Source organism: Puma concolor, chromosome A1 (assembly GCF_028749965.1).
Source record: "Puma concolor isolate L17-30 chromosome A1, mPumCon1.1.hap2, whole genome shotgun sequence".
NCBI classification, from domain to species: domain Eukaryota; kingdom Metazoa; phylum Chordata; class Mammalia; order Carnivora; family Felidae; genus Puma; species Puma concolor.
This window is the reverse complement of record NC_141667.1, coordinates 84351247-84374945: the sequence shown is the minus strand read 5'-3', so window position 1 is coordinate 84374945 and position 23699 is coordinate 84351247. Positions and strand designations below refer to the sequence as shown.

The 23699-nt window shown below is 36.4% G+C and overlaps 1 protein-coding gene across 10 annotated transcripts in view; it reads right to left on the bottom strand.

Moving 5' to 3' along the window:
* Positions 1–23699, bottom strand: part of ARB2A (ARB2 cotranscriptional regulator A) — a 433966-nt gene that overhangs the window by 370576 nt on the left and 39691 nt on the right. For 8 of the 10 annotated variants that reach the window (XM_086717888.1, XM_086717906.1, XM_086717908.1 and 5 more), the window contains 2 exons: positions 12385–12486; positions 6751–6851 (listed from right to left, as the gene is read on the bottom strand). In XM_086717888.1, coding sequence (XP_086574014.1) covers positions 6751–6851; positions 12385–12454 — 171 coding nt within the window. In that variant the 5' untranslated portion in view covers positions 12455–12486. The remainder of the gene's footprint in view (positions 1–6750; positions 6852–12384; positions 12487–23699) is intronic. The other 2 variants (XM_086717919.1, XM_086717924.1) reach the window with 1 other exon arrangement.

The window sequence follows — 23699 nt, the reverse complement described above, 5'->3', positions numbered from 1 at the left end:
TATGAAACTAGAAATCACGTTAAAACACGTAAAAAAATCTAGAAAGAACACAAACACATGGGGGTTAAATAACATGTTACTAAATAATAAATGGATCAACCAAGAAATAAAAGAAGAAATAAAAAATTACGTGGAGAGAAATGAAAATGAAAACAAATGGTACAAAGTCTCTTTGATGCAGCAAATGCAATTCTAAGAGGGAAGTTTACAGCAATATAGGCCTACCTCAAGAGGTAAGAAAAGTCTCAAACTCCCCTAAAGGAGCTAGAAAAAGAACAACAGGGGCGCCTGGGTGGCGCAGTCGGTTAAGCGTCCGACTTCAGCCAGGTCACGATCTCGCGGTCCGTGAGTTCGAGCCCCGCGTCAGGCTCTGGGCTGATGGCTCGGAGCCTGGAGCCTGTTTCCGATTCTGTGTCTCCCTCTCTCTCTGCTCCTCCCCCGTTCATGCTCTCTCTCTGTCCCAAAAATAAATAAAAACGTTGAAAAAAAAAAAAATTAAAAAAAAAAAAAAAAAGAAAAAGAACAACAAATGAAGCCTACAGTCAGTAGAAGGAAAAAAAATAATAAAGATTAGAGAAGAAATAAATGATATAGAAACTAAAAAAACAAAACAAAAAATAGAACACATCAATGAAATCAGGAGCTTGTTCTTAAAAAAAAGCCAATAAAATTTTTAAACCTCTAGTGATATTTAGCAAAAAGAAAAGAAAAAGGACTCAAATAAATAAAATCACAAATGAGAGAGGGTTAATAACAACCAACACCACAAAAATACAAATAATTGTTAAGAGAATATTAGGAAAACCTACATGCAAATAAACTGGACAAGCTAGAAGAAATGGATAAATTCCTAGAAACGTATAAATTACCAAAACTAAAACAGGAAGAAACAGAAAATTTGAACAGACCAATAACTACAAAGAAATTGAATCAGTAATCAAAAAACTCCCACAAACAAAAAAGCAGGACCAGATGGCTTCACACGTGAAAAAAATTATGCCCCTAGTTGTTTTCCTGTGATTCTATCCAAAAATAAAGAGCCATGCACCATAAGACTACTTTATCACTGCTATTCTCTAATTAAGCACATTGACAATTTATTAATTCTTAAAGAGGTAATAAAGATAAATATTAAAGGAAATGCAAAGATCCAAATTAGGCAAGAAAATCAAATCTCTCTTTCATTAGAATTTCTGCTGGATTATGAATTCTCCACTTAATAGTAATTCAGCAATGACATGAAAGAAATAGTTGGGAAAATTTTAAAAACTACATGCTGAGTTTTCATCATTCTACTTACTACTTAACATGATGGCCTTTCCAGTCTTTCTGATTGAGCCTACCAGAAACATTATTCTCAGGCATTCAACTCTAGCATATAGCATATACTAAAGAATTCTATTTTGAAAGTTACACTTTCACACCACTCTCCCACCTCCTTAAACCCAGACAGTATCTTTCTAAATTTAGATAAATTATCCAAACTTATTATAGGCTATATATTTTTATCAACCTATATGTAGATAGTAAAATAAAAAAAAATACATATTAGCAAAAGCATTTGTTTGACTATAAAAACGTAACTATGTAAATGTAAGAAGTATTCTTTTGTGTAGTTATGGAACTGCATTCTAAAAACAAACTGACATCTCAGTTTATTTTACTTACACAATAAGTTTAATTTACATAGAAATGACAGAGCATTTCAGGAGCAAGTCTTAAAAACAATTTCTGCTGAATGACTGCTATAATAATCTCCTTAAGAGAGAAATAAACATAAACTAAAACGGCAGTTGCAAAACATACATAGTAGCTTTCCAGTGAAGACAAAACTCAGTATTTAGTAGGAACATACTAAAAAAACACAGAAGGGGTTTTGGTTTAGATTGCTGGCTAAAGTCAGAATCTGTTTCCCTAAAACTTCAATCTTAAGTGTATCAGAAGTTGTTTATTAAGGCAGGCTTCTAGACAAGAAACTCAAATTTACACTATCTTCTGTATTCCACCCTCACATCCATGAAAAGAAAGGTTTTTAAATGCTTCTATATTCGGGATGTGGTGAGATACTTTCTACAGGTTCTCATTTAATCGAACTAGAGATCTTACTGGTAACAATAAATACTAAATTATTTCCAGGATTTAAATGCAAAGGTTTATTTATGTTCTAGGAATTTTAGACAATTATACATGAACTTCTATTTTCTGAATTACAGCAACAGAGGTCTAGAGTGTGACTATGAAGGAAAAAATTTTCCAAAAGAAAATGCCACAAACATGGACTACCTTTAATTAAATAATTTTAATCAGCAAAGCAGTAAAATTCTAAAACTTAGAAATTAAATGGTAATTAGCAAATAATGGAAAATATTTTTACAAACAGGAAAATTATCATTAGCATATCATTTTCCTTTACTCTGATATGAAAATATATCTTTATGTTCAAATTCCTAAAATTAAGAAATTTCCTAAAATGCATAGGTCCAGAATTCATACTAGTTTACATATGTGTTATCACACTCATTTCCTATTAAACAAATATGAGAACACAGAAAATTTTCCCAAATTGCTTAAAGATATGCATAAAAAAACACTGTGACACAAAGTAAAGTAGCTTGAGAGAAATAAAGCAAACTCATGCCACTAGTTTACTAACATTATTTTCTTTTTTAAAATTCTATTTTATTATTTTTAACTTAATTTTTAACCTTGCTAAATGGCATATTCATATTTAAAGTAACCTTAAATCATTCTTGGAAGAAGGCAAGATAGGCAGAAAAAAGAGAATCAGAAAAAAGGAACTGGGAAGAAAAGAAGAGAGAGAGTAGCAGAGGAGATGAGAAAAGGCTCCCCAGAAAAGAAGACATCTGAGCCAAAACCTTAAGGCAGGTGGAGGTACGGGTGTTGTGAACAAGGGAGAGAGGGCATTTCAAAGAGAGAAAACAGTATGAGATAAAAGTACAAGGTATGAACGAAGGATAGTACGGTAGTTAAATCTAACTGGAAAGCACAGCTCAGAAATAGAAATGAAGAAATATGGACAAAATATAGGTACACCTATGTATTATTAAATCCCACCATAATGAACACTAAACAAATTCACCATAGTGAAAACTGTGTTCTTATTCGTATATAACTAAAACTCATACATCTCAATGCTAAAATATAGGAAATGAAATTCAATTAATAACCAGCCTTCAACAGTGAGATTAGTAATGAAAATAAGTATTTCAAACAGGACGTGAGAAGCAAGATGGTATGGAACAAAAGGCTGTAACAACCAGACTTCCTTCTCCAATTCTTGGATCTTTTGTTGCGACAAGTTTTATGCTAGAAAGTTATGTTTACTTTCAATATATATATATTGGGAATATATATATATATTACTTTCAATATATATATATTGGGAAGTAAATGGGATTGGTACTTGAAGCTCAGGAGTCCAATGATCTAAATTTGCGTTACACTGCATTACAGAATAAATCTTGTGATTTGGGGTGATCATTTAGGGCCAACTTGATCATCAACACAAATGTGAATACAGGCACAGGAGGTGAAAAATCTAGATAACGTAGAATATTTTCTCTATATATAGCTATATATAATCATTAAGTTCAAGATACAGTAAAACCTTAGACTGCGAGTAACTTGCTCTGCGAGTGTTCCACAAGATGAGCAAACATTTCTAATAAATTTTAACTTGATAAACGAGTGATGTCTTGCAATACAAGTAGCCTATGACACCAAATGTCATACGATCACAACTGAGCCAATGGTTTTTCTCTGTCTCTGTCTTGCTACATTGTGGGCGATCATCTCATGTGCCTAGATGCTTGGTCTCAGGCTGTGATGTCTGGCAGAAATCAGTGGTTTTTCAGAACTTTGGCACTAGTGTATTTTTTTATCACTTCAAATAACCTATGGACAGCCCTTTGCTTTTCCATACAAGAGTAAGCTTAGGAATGCTTTGTTCCACTCTAGGTCAGGCTGCCTGCAGATATAGACCCTTTCCTCTGCTGCCTTACTGCCAGCTACATTAAATACAGTATGACAAGAGTTTATTAATACTGTACTGTAGTCAACATCTGTGCAAGCACATACAATGGCCCCCGTTCAGAAAAAGATTCCTTTGAGTCAATAAATAGAAGTGATTCCATTAGTGACAGTGGAAGTCATCCTACACAATGACCCTCCTCTCTCGTCTCCCTCACACCAACCACAAAGGTTTTTAAAGGTAAGGGCAGGTTCATTTATTTATTTTTCTTTATATTTTGTATTTTCTTTACTATTTTGTATTACATTACAGTATTGTAATCATTCTTTTTTTAAAAAAAATTTAATGTTTATTTATTTTTGAGAGAGAGAGAGAGAGACAGCGCGTGAATAGGAGAGGGACAGAGAGAGAGAGTCAGACAGACAGACAGAATCTGAAGCAGGCTCTAGCCTCTGAGCTGTCAGCACAGAGCCCCATGTGGGGCTTGAACTCACAAACAGCGAGATCATGACCTGAGCCAAAGTCGGACACTTAACCGACTGAGCCACCCAGGCATCCCTGTAATCATTTTTATATGAATATTTTTGGATTGTGCAATGAATCATCTGAGTTTCCATTATTTCTACCAGGGGAATTCGCTTTGATATACAAGTGCTTTGGATTACAATATATTTCCAGAATGAATTATGCTCACAAACCAAGGTTTTACTGTATTTTGATTATCATGGAGTAAGGTCCACCAAAAATTAAATCTGTGACCTTCCGTATGTCCAAAAAACAAAAGGTAGCAGATCCTAGGAGAAAGCAATCACTTGCACCTGGGATTATCTAATAAGACACAGTTGCTAAATTTTGAAAGGATGATGTTAGAGGATACAGATTAAGGCTGAAAAAGATGCAGATGCCAAAAAAGGACAAAGTTTATTCAGAGAACAGCACCTGTCCAAGTGAACAAATACACATGGCTTATGGAAAAGAGTAAAATGTAAGCCCCACATACAAATATAACAAAGCAAACATCCCCAGTTCTCTCAGGTCATATACGATGGATATTCTATTATCAACATATTACCAGTATGCAGCATATAATTAATTCAAGTGGAAATGGGCAGACATCTTATGTGCAGCAGAAATTACTCAGGGCATTACATATACTTAAGATATAAATGTTGGAGGGGTGCCTGGGTGGCTCAGTCGGTTAAGCATCTGACTTTGGCTCAGGTCATGATCTCGTGGTTTGAGAGTTTGAGCCCCGCATCAGGCTCTGTGCTGACAGCTCAGAGCCTGGAGCCTGTCTTCAGATTCTGTGTCTCCCTCTCTCTCTGCGCCTCCCCTGCTCATGCTGTCTCTTTTTCTCTCAAAAATAAATAAAACATTCAAAAATTTTTTTTAAAAAAGATATAAATGCTGGAGAACAATATCAAGAACTTTGAGGGACCTGATATTTTATCCTGTTTGCAAGCTAACAAGTTAGCCTGCTACTGTTTCATGGATACTGCTAAAAGACACTAGACTCCTGTGTCAGCGACAAAAGACTATTACTCAGTGTAGAGCAGGCAGCATGAGCTTATCTTCATCTTTCTCTTGTCCCTCAAATACCAAAAAGGCAATGTGAACAGGCTAAGGACAGAGGCTGAACACACTGTAGAGCTAAGGAACCTCAACATTTATGAAGCCCAGTCTTGTAAGGGGTTGCTTTGCCATTAGTGCAGGAAGGGAGGAGCATTTTCTTGAATAGCAAAAAAAATCTGCTCTCTGCCTTGTAGGAATACACATCTCTGTCTTCCAAGTTGTTTCCTATACAAAGACCCTCAAAAAGATAGACCACATCAAAAGCTGTCAGTGACTTTGCTCAGACACATGTAGAAATTCAAGAGACACATGGAGAATTGGCTCCCAGGAAACATAAATTTAGTTTCATATATTCTTTATGCTACCATTTAACCAGTTTTGTAAGGAATCAAAACAGAAAACAGAAACATCAACTTATCCTTAGAGAACTAAACTAGTGTATAGTTACCACACTTAACAAATGCGTCTGTACACATTTTATTAAAAATACTTAACATGACATAGAATGAGTAAAACCTTTGGCTTTAAAAAACATTCACCTGAATGACAAATGACATTTTCAAGGGTTCCTACCAGTAGTACCATGGGAAGAACCTAAATGGTCACAGGCCTAATCCTTTATCAAGTCAAAGGTAAGTAGGTGAGATCCAATTTATTAGCCAAACGAGTATCAATCTTCCTCACAGAGATAAGCACTTTTTTTTTACCTTTATTGAGGAATAAATGTGATGATTTGATATATATTATACACACACACACACATTATAGAATGATAAAGAAGATTAATATTATTAACACATCCATCACCTCATATAATTAACATTGGTAATTTTTTTTTTTTTTTGAAGATAAGCATTTCAAGTAACACTTTTCCACCTGGCACAGCAGAGATTTCAACCTCCTAAAAACATTTAAAACATAAAATTTGGCAGAATTTGTTTTCTGATGTAATGACTCACTACCAAACATTAAGGTCATGGGAAGCATACGTTTACATAAAAACATAAATTTTTAAACTTAGAATATGTTTCAAACATAACCATTAAAATAATCAAACAAAAAATGCAAAACCTTTTTCAAGTCATTTTTTTTAGAAAGACTTCATGAACCGTTTTAGCTTTACAACTTTCATTCTGACTATTCAAAATTGGGGGTGGGGGGAGTTAAAGTTGAATATATCACCATACCTCCCCTAGAGCTTCATATCTTTTCTGGTTCCATCTGTGCAAGTCTTCTCGGTAGTTAAAAACAAATGGTTCCCCAGTTTTTATGTGTCTTAACTGCCCCTCTAGAAGATAAACAAACAGTATTGCTATGACTCAGAGCATATTTATAATAATATGAAAAGTATGACAAATAATGTCTGAACTTTCTCAGAACAGTTTCATTTTTTCATTAGATTTTTTTCTTCAAATATCAACATGATGCAAACATCTAAACACTGTAAGAGAATGGCCCCACATACTCAATGCTTTGCGTTTTCACCTTTATTACTCTAAAGCAAATTCTGATCTGCATTACTCTAACCTAAATTAACATTTGGGGGCCTATAATGTATAAGGGTCCTTGCTGGCTACAGCTGTGAACATAGTCCCAGTTCCTAAGCTTAAAGGTTACCTGAGGAGTAAAAGCATAAATATTAAAAAGTTAAGCAACTTTTCAGGAAATTAAACAAGAATGAAGCAAATCAACGATCTAAAACTTGCCACAGGCAACTCATTGTAGACAATAAAGTCTAAAACAAGTTTGGAAAAATGAAAGATCCCTATAGGTTAGAACAGGTCTAGTGTGATTTTTCAACCAGGCCTTGAAGTATGAGTAAGAAATGAAAATAGGAGAAAGGAAGTGAGCCAACAAAGGTTTGGACTGTCAAGGCAGTCAACACTCAATTCTGAGATTTTACTGATAATACGTTTACTAATAATATCAAAGATATAAGCAATCTAGTGTCACAGGCAAAGAAAAGCAGGGAGAGGTCTGGGATAGCCTGGGCATTTCTTCCTAGATGCTTTCCTCTCAGTAGTAGCACTCTGGTCCAGAGAGGTCTCTAAATGAGGTCTCTAAGTGAGGCAAAAAGGTTACCTCATACACTGGTGAGCATTTGGGTTATAAAATACTTCAGTTTTATGTGCCAGAGAGTGGTACTACTTATATGATATTCTTCAGAGAAATATACCTCCTATTTCCACAGATATGTTTGCTATATGTTCGTTTACCACAAGCAATGCCAAATCAGCCATCCTGCTCAAAGCATTCCATAAAGACTCTGTTCATAGCAAACATTAGTCTGTATTCACTAAAAGTTTATAGTATCAGCATGTTTATAAAGAGAAAAGACCAGGCCACTTTGTCTTCATTCCCCTGGTAATCAGGAGAGAAACATACCACAAGCCAATTACTTTAACCTACTCTCTCCTGCCTCTACCCAGCAATTTAAAGAAAACTGTATAAAATGGACAGAAAGTTCAAATAATAGTGAACAATCCATTTTAACAGAAACAAAAAGTATTGAGCCAAACTGTGTAACACTGGAGAACCTGTTGGGAACCAACAGTAGAAGGCTCAAATATTGGGTCTGGACTCTATGCTAAGAGCAGTAAGGCACAAGAAAGAGTTTAGAGCCCAAAGAAGGACATGATCATTCAGAGTGGAACTTACTATTTGATTTTCAATGAGGGCATGAAGGAGTGGATAAAAACTTGAAAGTTATAGCACTGAAACTAAACCCAGGAAATATACGACCCCAAGTAAAACTACTTCACTATTTTTATTTATCAATTTCACTACATATAAAAATTAACTTTTTAATATGCAAAATAAGAGCTAATCCTTATTTGTAGAGTTCTCTAATACTCTCAACATGAGATACTGTGTTGGATCACTACAATACTCTTTTTTGGTCAGATGATGCCATATAAATTACAAGATGTATCTGTTTTTCTCTACAGGAAAGGAAAATTCCCATTTAAGATACCAAAGCAGGTAGGGGTGCCAGGGTGGCTCAGTTGGTTAAGCGTCCAACTTCAGCTCAGGTCATGATCTCACAGTCCAGTCCATGGGTTCGAGCTCCGTGTCAGGCTCTGTGATGACAGCTCAGAGCCTGTAGCCTGCTTTGTATTCTGTATCTCCCTCTCTCTCTGCCCCTCCCCCACTTATTTTCTCTCTCTCTCTCTCTCTCTCTCTCTCTCTCTCTCTCTCTCCTTCTCTCTCTCAAAGCTCAAAAATAAACATTAAAAAAAATAAATAACTTGAAATGGAAAAGAAAGCTACATGTAATGGGTAAATCTGAAAAAAAAAAAAAAAAAAAAAAAAGATACCAATGCAGGTAGATTGAGGGCATCTGCTAATCTAAAACTTATGATTTAGACTAAAGTAACCTTAAAGGTACCTGATATATAGTAATGTATAATATTTCTGCAGCTGAAATTTAAAATGTATTTTCTGTGAGACTGCTGTGTCAAAGGGAAGTGACTTACCAAGCCAGTAAGTGACTTTAATAGACTTCTTAGACCACTTGCACCTACATCACAAAGAAAGGCGTTTTGTTTTTTGTTTTTCATTTAACTTACTCATTTTTGGATATCATAATTCTCATAAAGTGATAAAGATTCTGATGCTTTAGGAAAAATGGGCCCTGTCAAAATAGCCAACTATTAGCACTAGTGTTAAAGGTAAAAAGAAGGTTAAGAGGCAAAGAATGTGAGCAGCGTTATCCAGAAAAAAATACCTGATCACATTTGCAAATATGGCATTTCTCAAAGATTTGGACAATCCTGCCAGTGAGTGTCAAAGATCTGATTTACGACACTTTAGCTTAAGGTCCCCTGAAATCAGTTGTAAAGTTTAACATGTACACCTAACATATGTGCTATTCTGGGAAATGTATCCATATATTTTATCAGATTTGTTATGGAGTCTAGGACCCAAAAGATGCTATCACTTGCCTAAATGAATTAATAAGTTGAAAGTATTTAGGACACTTCTTGGCATGTATTAAGAGTTCAATAAATATCAGGTATTGTAGAAGACAATATTCAAACTCAAATGGTTTGCCACAAGGCCAATTATTTTTTAGTGATACTAAAGTGTGCTTCCGCATAATACTGCACCAGGGCATAGGGAGTATAGGTGAGTGTAAAAGGGGATAAGCCTTTGAGTTCTTCAACAAGCAAGGACATTTGAGCTGGGCCTTACACGACTGTAATAATGGGAAAATTGGCTAAGCAGGCATTTTAAACACAAGACGTATTTGAAAACGCACTGTTATCTGAAAGAACAAGGTATCAATTTGATGAAGGTAAAATACAATCTCTTCCCCTTTCTTACAAATTGGCTTAGAGTAAAATTTGTATCCAAATTCTTATTTTATCCAACTACTTTAAAATCCTTTATACAAAATTAGAAGCTTCAATCAGGTAATGAAAATTTAATTTCAAAGCTTTCATAAGAATTTTTGTCATTATAAAGCTAAAAAAGAAGTCACCAAAGATAGTAAGTTAAAATTTCCCTTTTAGGGGGTTAGCATGGAGACCCAGTTTCCTGTATACAAATCCTCACCTCTCTTAAAAGATATTCACCATTAACCTGAATTCAAAAGTGAACTGTATAATACTAAAAATAAGATCCTTAAAAATGACATTCTATCCTTAGAATTCAACCATGTCTGCCTCATACTGTTAGTCACTATTTATGTAAGACAGTGTCCAGGATACTTAAAAAATAAATGGCAAGTGTGTGCAAGGATGCATACATCTTCATGGTATATATACACAAAAGGGCACATGTACATGCAAAAGTGTAGGTATGTACAAAAGTCTGAATGCAATATATGTGGATCCAAGGTGTGCAAAACTGTGAAATGTTGTGTGCATATGTATCTGATAATAAAAGGAAAGATTAAAAGTGTACTGCTTCTGGGGGCGTCTCACTGGCTCAGTTGGTATAGCATGTGACTCTTGATCTCAGGATCATGAGTGCAAGCTCCACTCTGGGTGTGGGCCCAACTTAAAAAATGAAAACAGGGGCGCCTGGGTGGCGCAGTCGGTTAAGCGTCCGACTTCAGCCAGGTCACGATCTCACGGTCCGGGAGTTCGAGCCCCGCGTCAGGCTCTGGGCTGATGGCTCAGAGCCTGGAGCCTGTTTCCGATTCTGTGTCTCCCTCTCTCTCTGCCCCTCCCCTGTTCATGCTCTGTCTCTCTCTGTCCCAAAAATAAATAAATGTTGAAAAAAAAAATTAAAAAAAAAAAAAATGAAAACAAAGAAAAGTCTATTGTTTTTTTTGTTTCTTACTCACTTTAAGAAATATTCAAGGAATGGGACGCCTGGGTGGCGCAGTCGGTTAAGCGTCCGACTTCAGCCAGGTCACGATCTCGCGGTCCGTGAGTTCGAGCCCCGCGTCAGGCTCTGGGCTGATGGCTCAGAGCCTGGAGCCTGTTTCCGATTCTGTGTCTCCCTCTCTCTCTCTGCCCCTCCCCCGTTCATGCTCTGTCTCTCTCTGTCCCAAAAATAAATAAACGTTAAAAAAAAAAATTAAAAAAAAAAAAAAAGAAATATTCAAGGAAGATGAAACATAGACTTTGATGAAAAATGATGTCCGATATCCATAGAGCAAACATAGTTCTATGATTTAGCCACAATACCAATATCCCAACCCATCCCTGTTCTGAGAAAATCTAATAATCATTTCAAAGGAAAAAAGGCAATGTTAGTCTGAGTGATCATTTAGTTCTGTCAATTAAAATATAAAGAAATTGGGGCGCCTGGGTGGCGCAGTCGGTTAAGCATCCGACTTCAGCCAGGTCACGATCTCGCGGTCCGGGAGTTCGAGCCCCGCGTCGGGCTCTGGGCTGATGGCTCGGAGCCTGGAGCCTGTTTCCGATTCTGTGTCTCCCTCTCTCTCTGCCCCTCCCCCGTTCATGCTCTGTCTCTCTCTCTGTCCCAAAAATAAATAAACGTTGAAGAAAAAAAAAAAATTTAAAATATAAAGAAATTAAAAAAAAAACAAAATATTACTACTCATACATATTTTGGCATAAGATATCCTTTACTAAAAAAAGCATGAAAATATCAGAAAAGAGATCAAAGTTTCTAATATCATCTGTTTAAATCCACTTAATTTTCTAGTATACAGAGACCATCATTATATAAGCTGATACCTATAACTGATAATGCAAAGGGATATCTACTATGACATGATAACAGATCACCAATGTAGTGGGTATGGAGCAACGAACAGAAAGCTACACCTCAAATGCTACCTAGCTTGTAACAGCAATGCCCTTCAGGTACAACAGCATGTTATCAATTCAGTGAATCACAATTCTTTGTTCCAGAAACATCCCTGTAACTTATGGTATGTTCTCCCAAATCCCAAGTGGAAAGTTTACCTTATTCATAACTTAATTAATAAATTTTAAAATAAGGATGTTGCCTGAAAAAAATCATGGAAAATTGAGTATTATGCTTTAAAATATAGTCAAAGATAATAATTGCTAGTCATTTCATTTTAAAAATGTGGAAAAGTAGCATCTTTCTATATAATTTAATTCGGAATTACAACCGGATGCCAGCAAGTTAAATGCTCAAGGCTGAAATGCATAAGTCAAATCAAATTCATGTCCATTGGTTTAAGTGATGTGACAATTATGGGAAATTACAATTTGGTTCTTTTGCTTGAGTGAAGAATTTCACCATGAAGGGAAAAGTCATGATTTCTTAAATACATAAAACACTAACGGGCAAATAAAAGTAGCAAATAACATCTGTCCTATGATTCTATTAGCATGATACATAAATCTTGTATGTAGCATACAACCACTTACTTTCATTAAAAGCATATTCAAATCCTTCCAGGGTATCCGGAAAATCAAGAGGTGGTTCATCTTTTTTCATTAGTTCATCCAAGTCAATCCTAGATAATAAATCTAGAAAAGAATATAAAATGTACTTATATTTTCATAGTTAATTACAAAGATTTCGTTTTAAATGGTTTTAAGTATTCTTTTGTTCTATTAGCTTACTTTTTATGTATTGCCTTATTGATAATACTTTTAAAGTTTCTAAGTTCTTAAAGTGCTATATCATGACAATTTCAAAAGCACTTTCAAAATCATAATTGCCATAACAATCACAATATTAGATCTTATGTACCCCTATTGTAAATTATGAACTTCTTCCCCTCAAAATATTCAGCTATTAATTTGTACCTTTTTAACCTCCATCTATATAGTTTAAAAGTTTCAGGTATTAAGATGATTTTTAAATGGTCACTAAATCTTACATATAGATGACACTACTATTTATGAAAAAAGAAACTTATAAATTTAAATAGGGGTAACATAGCACATTATTAAATTTTATATGAAAAATTATAATATTAAAATAAAACATGTAAATGGAGAAAGTTTGATTATCACAAATTAGTTTTTATTCTTTACACTATCTGATTTCCATATAATAAAAAAATGGTCAACAAAGTTTTTTAAATAAACATTTTATCTTGAAATCATTTTAGATTTACAAAAAAGTTGAAAGATAGTACAGATATTGTCTATATACCCTTTGCCCAGTTTCCCCTATTGTTAACATCCTATATCACCAGGGTACATTTGTGAAAATGAAGAAACCAACATCTGCACATTCTTATTAACTAAGCCCAGATATTATTCACCAGTTTTTCATTAATGTCCTTCTTCTATTCCAGAACTCCATGTAGGATACCACACTGCATAAACTTGTCACGTCTCCCTAGCATCCTCTGGTCTGTAACAGATTTCTGTCTTTACTTCTTTTCCATGATCCTGATGGTTTTGAGGAATGCTGGTCAGGTATTTTGCAGAATGACCCTCAATTTGGGTATGTTTAAAATTTTCTTTTTTTTTTTGAACGTTTATTTATTTTTGGGACAGAGAGAGACAGAGCATGAACGGGGGAGGGGCAGAGAGAGAGGGAGACACAGAATCAGAAACAGGCCCCAGGCTCTGAGCCATCAGCCCAGAGCCCGACGCGGGGCTCGAACTCCCGGACCGCGAGATCGTGACCTGGCTGAAGTCGGACGCCCAACCGACTGCGCCACCCAGGCGCCCCGGGATATGTTTGATTTTTACTTGTTGTGATTAGACTAGGGTTACAGGTTTTTGGAAAGAAAACCACTTTTGGAAAGAGTGAACTGACCCTCTTTTCACACATATCAAGCGGAAAATGATATCCATGGAATATCACAGGAGATGTTAATTTACATCAGTTGGCTAAGGCATTGTCTGACAGTTTCTCAACTATGATGTTACTATTTTTCCTTTTCCATAATCTATTCATTGGAAGTGAGTAAGTCTAGCCCACAATCAAGGAGGAAAAGGTGGAATTATGTTCTATCTTATGGAGCAGAGAACATCTACATATATTTGTAATTCTCCTATATGAAATTTTTGTCTCTCTTCCTCCATTTACACATTTATTCAATCTTATTTATATCAGTATGGATTCATGGATATTTATTATATGCTTTGGGTTACAATCAATATGTCATTTATTTTGTTGCTCAAATTGTTCCAGCACTGGCCATGACCGTAAGCTTTCAGGTGGTTCCAATTACTCTTTGACATGCTCTTATCTTTTTTTTTTTTTTTTTTAAATATTTCCTTACTTTGTGTTACCACAACATGCTTGCTCTAGCAATCCCTCCCGAAATAACACCAGCATTCTTCACAGAGCTAGAACAAACAATCCTAAAATTTGTACAGGTTCAGAAAAGACTCTGAAGAGCCAAAGCAATCCTGAAAAAGAAAACCAAAGATGCCTCCACAGTTGCAGGCATCACAATTCTGGACTTCAAGCTGTATTACAAAGCTGTAATCATCAAGACAGTATGGTACTGACACAAAAACAGACACTCAGATCAAAGGAACAGAATAGAGAACCCAGAAACGGACCCACAAATGTATGGCTAATTAATCTTTGACAAAGCAGGGAAGAATATCCAATGGAATATAGACAGACTCTTCAGCAAATGGTGTTAGGAAAACTGGACGACATGCAGAAGAATGAACCTGGACCACTTTTTTATATTACATACAAATATAAACTCAAAATGGATGAAAGACCTAAATGTAAGACAGGAAGCCATCAAAATCCTAAAGGAGAAAACAGGCAAAAACCTCTTTGACCTTGGTCGCAGTAACTTCTTACTCAACACATCTCTGGAGGCAAAGGAAACAAAGCAAAAATGAACTACTGTGACCTCATCAAGATAAAAAGTTTCAGCACAGGGAAGGAAACAGCAAAACTAAAAGGCAACTAACTGACAGAATGGGAGAAGATATTTGCAAATGACATATCAGCTACAAGGTTAGTATCCAAAATCTATAAATAACTTCTCAAACTCAACACCCAAAAAGCAAATAATCCACTGAAAGAATGGGCAAAAGACATGAATAGATACTTTTCCAAAGAAGACACCAAGGTGGCTACCAGACACATGAAAAAATGCTCAACATCATTTGTAATCAGGGAAATACAAACCAAAACCACCATGAGATACCACCTCTCACACTTGTCAGAATGGCTAACATTACCAACTCAGGCAACAACAGACGTTGATGGGGATGCAGAGAAAAAGGAGCCCTTTTGCAATGCTGGTAGAAATGCAAACTGGTGCAACCACTCTGGAAAACAGCATGCAGGTTCCTCAAAAAATCAAAAATAGAACTACTCTATGACCCAACAATTGCACTACTAGGTATGTATCCAAAGGATACAGGAGTGCTGTTTCAAAGGGCACATGCACCCAGATGTTTATAGCAGCACTATCGACAATAGCCAAAGTATGAAAGGAGCCCAAATGTCCATTGACTGATGAATGGATAAAGAAGATGTGGTATATATATATATTCAATGGAATATTATTTGGCAATCAAAAAGAATGAAATCTTGCCATTTGCAACAATGTGGACGGTACTAGAGTGTATTATGCTAAGCGAAATAAGTCAGAGAAAGACAAATATCATATGATTTCACTCATATGTGTAATTTAAGATACAAAACAGATGAATATAAGGGAAGGGAAGCAAAAACAATATAAAAATAGAGAGGGAGACAAACCATAAGAGACTCTTAACTACATAGAACAAACTGAGGGTTACTGTATGGGTGTTGGGTGGGTGGATGGGCTAAATGGGCAATGGACATTAAGGAGGACACTTGCTGGGATGAACAGTGGGTGTTATATGTAGGCAATGAATCACTAAATTCTATTCTTAAAAGAAAGAAAAAAAAAAAAAAAGATATTTGCTCTAGGCTTAACTTTTCCCTGCCCCAGCTCTAGAATCAGTCTGTCAACAAGTATTTAATGGTATCTTTTAGGCTTTTAATATGGGATGAGGCAAAAATTCTCACTATTTGTCATCACAGAGTCCTATGAAAGCTCAGAAAAACAAAAAGATAAACTTCGAATTTATTCAGTTCTGAAAAGATGTTTTTTAAGAAAGTTTAGGTTTTGAGATTATTCATTCTAACTCAAGTTCCTGAAAAGAAAACAGCTCCTAGGATATATGATAAAGCAAAGCAGTCCCTTTTCCTCTCTTACAGAAATATAACAAATCCAACTGTATGACACATGAAAATATGCCAAAGAAAAAAGTAGTTTGTCTACCTCCAGTCTCTAGTCTGTCTCGTAGGACACACAGATAAGCCCTCAAAAAAATCATTTTTTAGTACTCTTCAAACTGCTATACCAAATAAACTTCAACTCATAAAAATATACCATTTTCAACATTTAAAAATAATAAAATGTTTGGAAATGTCACATAATATGTATATTGGGCTAAAAAAGGGATACATGCTGACAAATTTCTGATTCATTCATAAAGTTCTGAACACCATGTAAATATTTGCGAAACAGAGTAAAATAGAAGACTTAATACCCAAAATTGGGTTGGAGTGGTTAGAAAATGCTTCTCTCTCTCCAGTGAGTTGAGGTTCTGAGACAAAACTGACTCCTTCACTTCAGTCATCTTCTACAGTTCAAAACTTAGAAACCTTTTAATCAGACACACAGCGATGATCCAATACATAAGCAGATAGTTATATCATGTCTAATAACCATTTTCTCTACCAGCTCAGGTCATAAAATGCCACCTAACATCTATGTACCAATTTAAAGTTGTCACGTACTTTACCTCACTTAATCATCACAACCCTATAAAATGGTAGCATGTATTACCACCTTCACTATCTGTCAGACAAGAAAATGAACTCAGAGAGGTAAAATGGCTTGTCCAAAATTATACCCTAAGAGTATAGTGGGATTAATAGAATAAATGTATTTTCCAATACGTAACTCAATGCTCTTTCAAAATCATCACACTTACTCTATGTTCGATGCAACCCTAAAATATTGTGCCCCCTCTCTTCATTACCTTATAAAAAAGGAAGTTATAAATACAGAAATATGCTTTTACTTTGCCCAGAATGTTCCTGTGAATGACAAAATGTACTGAATAAATAGGAAATCCACAAACTTCTCCTCTGTTAACTAGGAAATCAGATACAGATTTTTTTTTTTTTAATTTCATTAGCACTGAGAGACATGTAGAAAGAAAACATCAGGAATTATGTTTTCTACTTTTTAAAATGAAAGCAACACTATCAAGCTGCAGTTTATACAGAGATTGGGTTCCAAAGGCAGTGGATTAGGCAGAAATCAAGTATAAAAAACATTTCCATTAAGAATCCCTTCAATCACCTCTAAAATACAGTACAACTGATCCATATAACTTAAATATGCATCAGATGTAACACAAGTGTTTCTTCTAAAACATGCCTCAGGTGATTAAAGTGATTCAGCAACTAGAATTCTAAACTTCAACTAAGCATATGAAGTAACTGGATAAAAATACCACTTGATATCCAGAAGAACTGAAAACAGAGACACAGATATTTGTACACCCATCTCATAGTAGCAGTATTCACTGCCAAGAAACAACCCAACTGTCCAAAGACAGAGGAATGGTGTGATGGTTAATTTTATGTGCCAACTTGACTGAGCCATACCATGCCCAGATATTTGGTTAAATGTTACTCCGAGTGTGTCTGTGAAGGTGTTTCTGGATGAGATTAACATTTGAATGTGGGTGAATATGTATATGATACTTTCAAACACTTTTGGAAAATTAATGAACATAATGAGATTGGCTGGTTGCTCCTAAAGTCACTGAACAAAGTGGTGGAAAAAAAAGGATACATTCTGGGATTTGAATTCTCAGCTCAAGTGTAGCATAAATAACCTGTAATTTTCTAAGCATGTCCTGAAGGTGACCCTTATCTCTTGTAGCCAAAGGGCTGAGATTGTTAAAAATCAAACACAAAATCTCATCCTGCAACTAGCTGAAATACAGTCCAAGCAGAACTACCAGCCTCACAGGTGTCCATTGTTAAAGTGAGGACACCTACTGGGAAAGAATGGGATCGTGTAAATTGGAATGGTGACATGGGAAAACCCTGAAGAAGCTGGAGACAATAAGCCTCTAAATTGTGGTAATTCTTTGCCAGTGGAAGAAGCCTTCCCATCCTCAGTAGTAGTGGTCTCTCTACCTTACTCTTAGAGAATTAGCCTGTGTTGCCTAAGGAAACAGTAATGTCCTCCTCCACCCCGCCCAAGGCTGATGCCAGGCAAGACAAAGCTGATCCTCTTAAGGACCCACTCCCCAAAGCCCTCTTTACAACTAGACTTTCAACTACACTCAAGTCATAGCAGGCCCCTAAAGGTGAGGTATATAGTATGACTCGTGATGGGGAGCACAATATCCAACACTCTTTTGGATTTTCTAATTTATACAGACAGATCCAGAAAACATGTGTGGGAATAAATATTAAGGGTATGGGATTATAGTAGAAGGAACAATCAGATCATATTTATTGATATAGGCTCACTAAGCAGATATTCCATATTTAACGTTGAATCTTGGGGAATTAGGATGACTGATTAAATGTCAGACCTGCCTTGGTTTAATGCAGAGGAAAGGGTCAAAGGTTTTGGAAGACAGGAATGTTACAATGGATTTGTCACTGAAGACGTACTCACTCACAATGGGAAGGTCCAGAAGACATACCTTTCACTACTACAATGAGAAATAAATTTGTGAGGAGAACCCTGGCATTCTTGAAGAGCTCTGTAATGACTCATCTTATGCCAGACCTTACAGTGAGAACTAAATCACTAAACTAGGAAACCTGGGATGCTGTTTGGAACCTTCAGTAAGCTGCTGGTGAATCACAGTACAGGCTCTTAGGATTTTGGAGTGAAGCCCTGCCATCTACTGCAGATAACTACTCTCATTGGTCTGCCATTAGGCCTTAGGAGAGACTGAACGCTTAACCAGAGGCTACCAAGTTACCATGTGACCTTAGCTGCTCACTATAAACTGAATGTTATCTGACCCACCAAGTCCTAAAGTTGGGTGTGTACAACAGCACTCCATCATCAAATGGAAATGGTGTATCTGTAACCACGACTGAGTAGGCCCTGGAGGCAAAAGTTACATGAAGTAGCCCAAATGCAGAAAGTCCCCATTCTTGCTACACTGAACTTCTATCTAACAGCATGCACCTAAGGCCTCAGGGGGAGTTCTTAGCACCAGCTGATAGAAGGCAAAACTCAATTCTGGTTTACAGATGGTTCTGCATGATATTCAGGCACCAACCAAAACCAGCCAGAGAGTCTGGGATACCACTGAAGGAAAGTGGTGAAAGGAAATCTTCCCAACGGGGAGCACTGAGCAGTGCACTTGGCTACCGTTTGCCTAGAAAGAGATATGGCCAAACATGTGATTATATAAAGATTCATAGGTTGTGGCCACTGGTTTGGCTATCCAGCCAGAGACTTGGAAGGAATATAATTGGAAAATTCGTGATGAGGAAATAAGGCAAAGAGGTGTGTGAATAGTCCTCTCTGAATGGGAAAAAGATGTGAAAGATAGCTGTGTCCCAACTTAATACCCACTAAAAGATTACCTCAAAAGAGGGAAGATTTTAATTACCAAGTGAGTAAGATAACTCTTTCTCTGGACACCAGTCAGCCTCTTTCCCCAGACACCCCTGTCATTGCTCAACGGGCTCATGAACAAAGTAGCCACGGTGGCAGGGATGGAGGAGGCATGGGCTCATCAATATGAACTTACATTAACCAAAGCCAACCTGGCTATAGCCATTACTGATTGTCCAAACTGCCAGAATCTGAAAATAACACTTAGCTTCCAAATACAGTGCCACTCCCGAGAGTAATCAGTGAACTACCTGGTGGTAGTGGATTACATCATATTACTTCCATCACGAAAGAAGTAGCATTTTTTGTTCTTACTGGAAAAGACACTTTCTCTGAATACAGATTTGTCTTCCCCACATGAAATGCTTCTGCCATATCTACTATTTGTGGAGTTACAGAATGCCTTATCCACCATCATGGTATTCCACATTGCATTGCTTCTGATCAAGGAGCTCACTTTCCAGCAAAAGAAGTGCAGCAATGGTCCCATGTTCATGAAATTCATTTGTCTTACCCTTTTCCCCACCATCCTAAAACAGCTAGTTTGAGAGAATGGCAAAATGGCCTTTTGAAGATTCATTTACTGTGTCAGCTAAGTGAAAGAACCTGCAGGGCTGAGGCCAGATTCTCTAGAAGGCTGTGTATACTCAGAATTAGTTTCAAATATATGGTGCTGTTTCTCCCATAGCCATAATTCACAGGTCTAAAAATAAAGGGGTAAAAATGGGAGTATCACTACTCATTATTACCCCCCTGATGAACAAGGAAAGAATGTCCATTTTCTCACTATTCTTATTCAACATAGTATTAAGAATTCTATCAAGTACAAAAAAGCAAGAAAGGAAATAAAAGGCATATTGATTGGAAAGGGAGAAATTAAACCGTCAAATGTGCAAACAACCTGATGGCCTAACAGAAAATCTGAAGGAGTCTACCCCCAAAACTCCTAGAACTATTAAGTGACATTAGGAGAGCCATTAGACATAATATCAACAAACAAAACTTGATCACATTTCCATAAACTATCAGTAAACACGTGGCAACTGAAAATGAACAAATCAGGAGACTATAGATGCTGGAGAGGATGTGGAGAAACGGGAACCCTCTTGCACTGTTGGTGGGAATGCAAATTGGTGCAGCTGCTCTGGAAAACAGTGTGGAGGTTCCTCAAAAAATTAAAAATAGACCTACCCTATGACCCAGCAGTAGCACTGCTAGGAATTTACCCAAGGGATACAGGAGTGCTGATGCATAGGGGCACTTGTACCCCAATGTTTATAGCAGCACTCTCAACAATAGCCAAATGATGGAAAGAGCCTAAATGTCCATCAAGTGATGAGTGGATAAAGCAATTGTAGTTTATATACACAATGGAGTACTATGTGGCAATGAGAAAGAACGAAATATGGCCCTTTGTAGCAACGTGGATGGAACTGGAGAGTGTGATGCTAAGTGAAATAAGCCATACAGAGAAAGACAGATACCATATGGTTTCACTCTTATGTGGATCCTGAGAAACTTAACAGAAACCCATGGGGGAGGGGAAGGAATAAAAAAAAAAAGAGGTTAGAGTGGGAGAGAGCCAAAGCATAAGAGACTCTTAAAAACTGAGAACAAACTGAGGGTTGATGGGGGGTGGGAGGGAGGGGAGGGGAGGGGAGGTGATGGGTATTGAAGAGGGCATCATTTGGGATGAGCACTGGGTGTTGTATGGAAACCAATTTGACAATAAATTTCATATATTAAAAAAAAAAGAATAAACACGTGGCAACTGAAATTAAGAATACAACACTGTTTATAATCACCCTAAAGAATTAATACTTAGGTTATAAATCTAATAAATATTTAAGACCTATATGCTGAAAACTACAAAATGCTGATAAAGGAAATCAAAGATCTAAATAAATCAGAGATATACCATGTCATGGATTGAAAGACTCAATAAAGATGTCACTATTCCCCATATTCATCTATAGGCTTAAATAGAATATTAATCAAATCTCAGTAAATTTTTTTGCAGATATGGATAATTTAACTCTAAAATGTATATGGAAAAGCAAACAACCTAGAATACCTAAAAGCTAAAACTTTTGAAAAAGAATGAAATGGGAAGAATCACTCTACTCAATTTTAAGACATACTATACAGTACACTAATCAACAGTGTTAACAAAGAGATAGACACAGATCCATGGAACAAAACAGGGAACCCAAAATGAGGCCACCAAAATACCCAAATATACCCATTTTTGACAAAGATGGACAAAGTAATTCCATGGTGGAAAGACAGTCTTTTTCACAAATGTGCTGTCACAAATAGAAATTAATAGGCAAAACAAACAAACAAAAACCCCATGACTTAGGTCTCATACCTTCTATAAAAATTAACTCCAAATGTGTCATTAATTTAAAAGTAAAATCTAAAATTATAGAACTTTTTAGGAGAAAACACAGGAGAAAATCTTCATAAACTAGGGTTAGGCAAAGAATATGACACCAAAAACATAATCCATAAAACATAAAACTCGTAAGTAGAGGGGCACCTGGCTGGCTCAGTCGGTTAAGCGTCCAACTTCAGCTCAGGTCACGATCTCGTGGTCCGTGAGTTCGAGCCCCGCATCGGGCTCTCGGCTGATGGCTCAGAGCCTGGAGCCTGCTTCCGATTCTGTGTCTCCCTCTCTCTCTGCCCCTCCCCCGTTCATGCTCTCTCTCTCTCTCAAAAATAAATACACGTTAAAAAAAAAAAAATTAAAAAAAAAACTGGTAAGTAGACTTTTTGAAAGATAAAGTTTTATTCAGTTTGACAATTTGTTTGAAATATACTTTGCTATGCACTGCCATTTTGTTTTCTAATATTTCCTATTTAACTCCTTCATGAATTGTTACAAGTTCATGTGCACTAAACATTCTTATTCCTATAGTACTGATGAATTAACAGATTCAGAGAAGCTAAGCAGAAAAACCTGAGCTTAAATCCAGACAGTTTCATCTTTAGACCCTATCCATACTCTTTTTACATAATTGTACCTCCAAAACCCAGAAAACCTATGTAAACTCTTACAAACTGCTTGAGGAAGTGTAAATTGGAACCATAACTTGAAAGATTCAAATTTTCACATTACAGAGTAAGGTTGAAGACTCACAAAACCCATCTAGTTGGAAAGCCAGAGAGTCTATTTAGACGGAGACTTACATACATTCCTTGCCCTCTCTCCTAAATCAACCATTATTCTGAGAGTGCTAGTCATCCCCAGCAGCATACAAGCATGCAGTAAAACCTTCTACAGGGTTGTCCACAACTGTCTCCCATTCCTCTCTTCCCATTCTCTACTGAAGCTCTCCAAAAGAGCTTTAATTTCCATCAGTTCATGAAAATAGCTCTTTTTGACGGTCACCAATGACCTCCACACTGTAAATTCCAAAAGTAATTTCTCAGTCCTTGTATAACATGAATTATCATCATGACTAAATTAATTACTCCCATTTTTTTTACATTTGGCATTCAGGATCTCTCTCTCTCTTGCTCGTGGTTCTTAGCCTTTCTTCCTAGAAATTCATTTTCAGCTTCTTTTGATGGTTCCTGGTCATCTTCCTGACCCTAGAGTTGAGATGCCCTAGGGCTCAATCTACAGATCTTTTTCCTGTCTACATTGACATCTCCAGTGATCTCAATTAGGACCCATGGTTCTTTAAATATTACCTCTACACTAATGTTTCCTCAAACTTTTATCTCTAACTCAAATGCTCTCCCAAACTCCATACTCAACCTCTTTACCTTCCTGTTTATGAAGCACCTCAGTTTAACATTTAATATATCTAAAACCTAACTCCTGCTTTCCACTACAATCACCACAACCTGTTTCTCCCAGTTTTCTTAATCTAACAAATCTAAGAGCTTTGTAGGCCAAGGGCATTCGAATTTATCTTGTTGACCCAACAGCAAATCATGTCATCTCTTTCTTCACAATACAACCAGAATCTGTCATCATCCTTTCTGCGACCACTCTGATCCATTACATCATCTCTCACATATGTGAGAAGAAAGTAATGCTCTTAGCCATTTTCCATTTTTGAAGGTACAGGCTAGCTACACCATTCCATT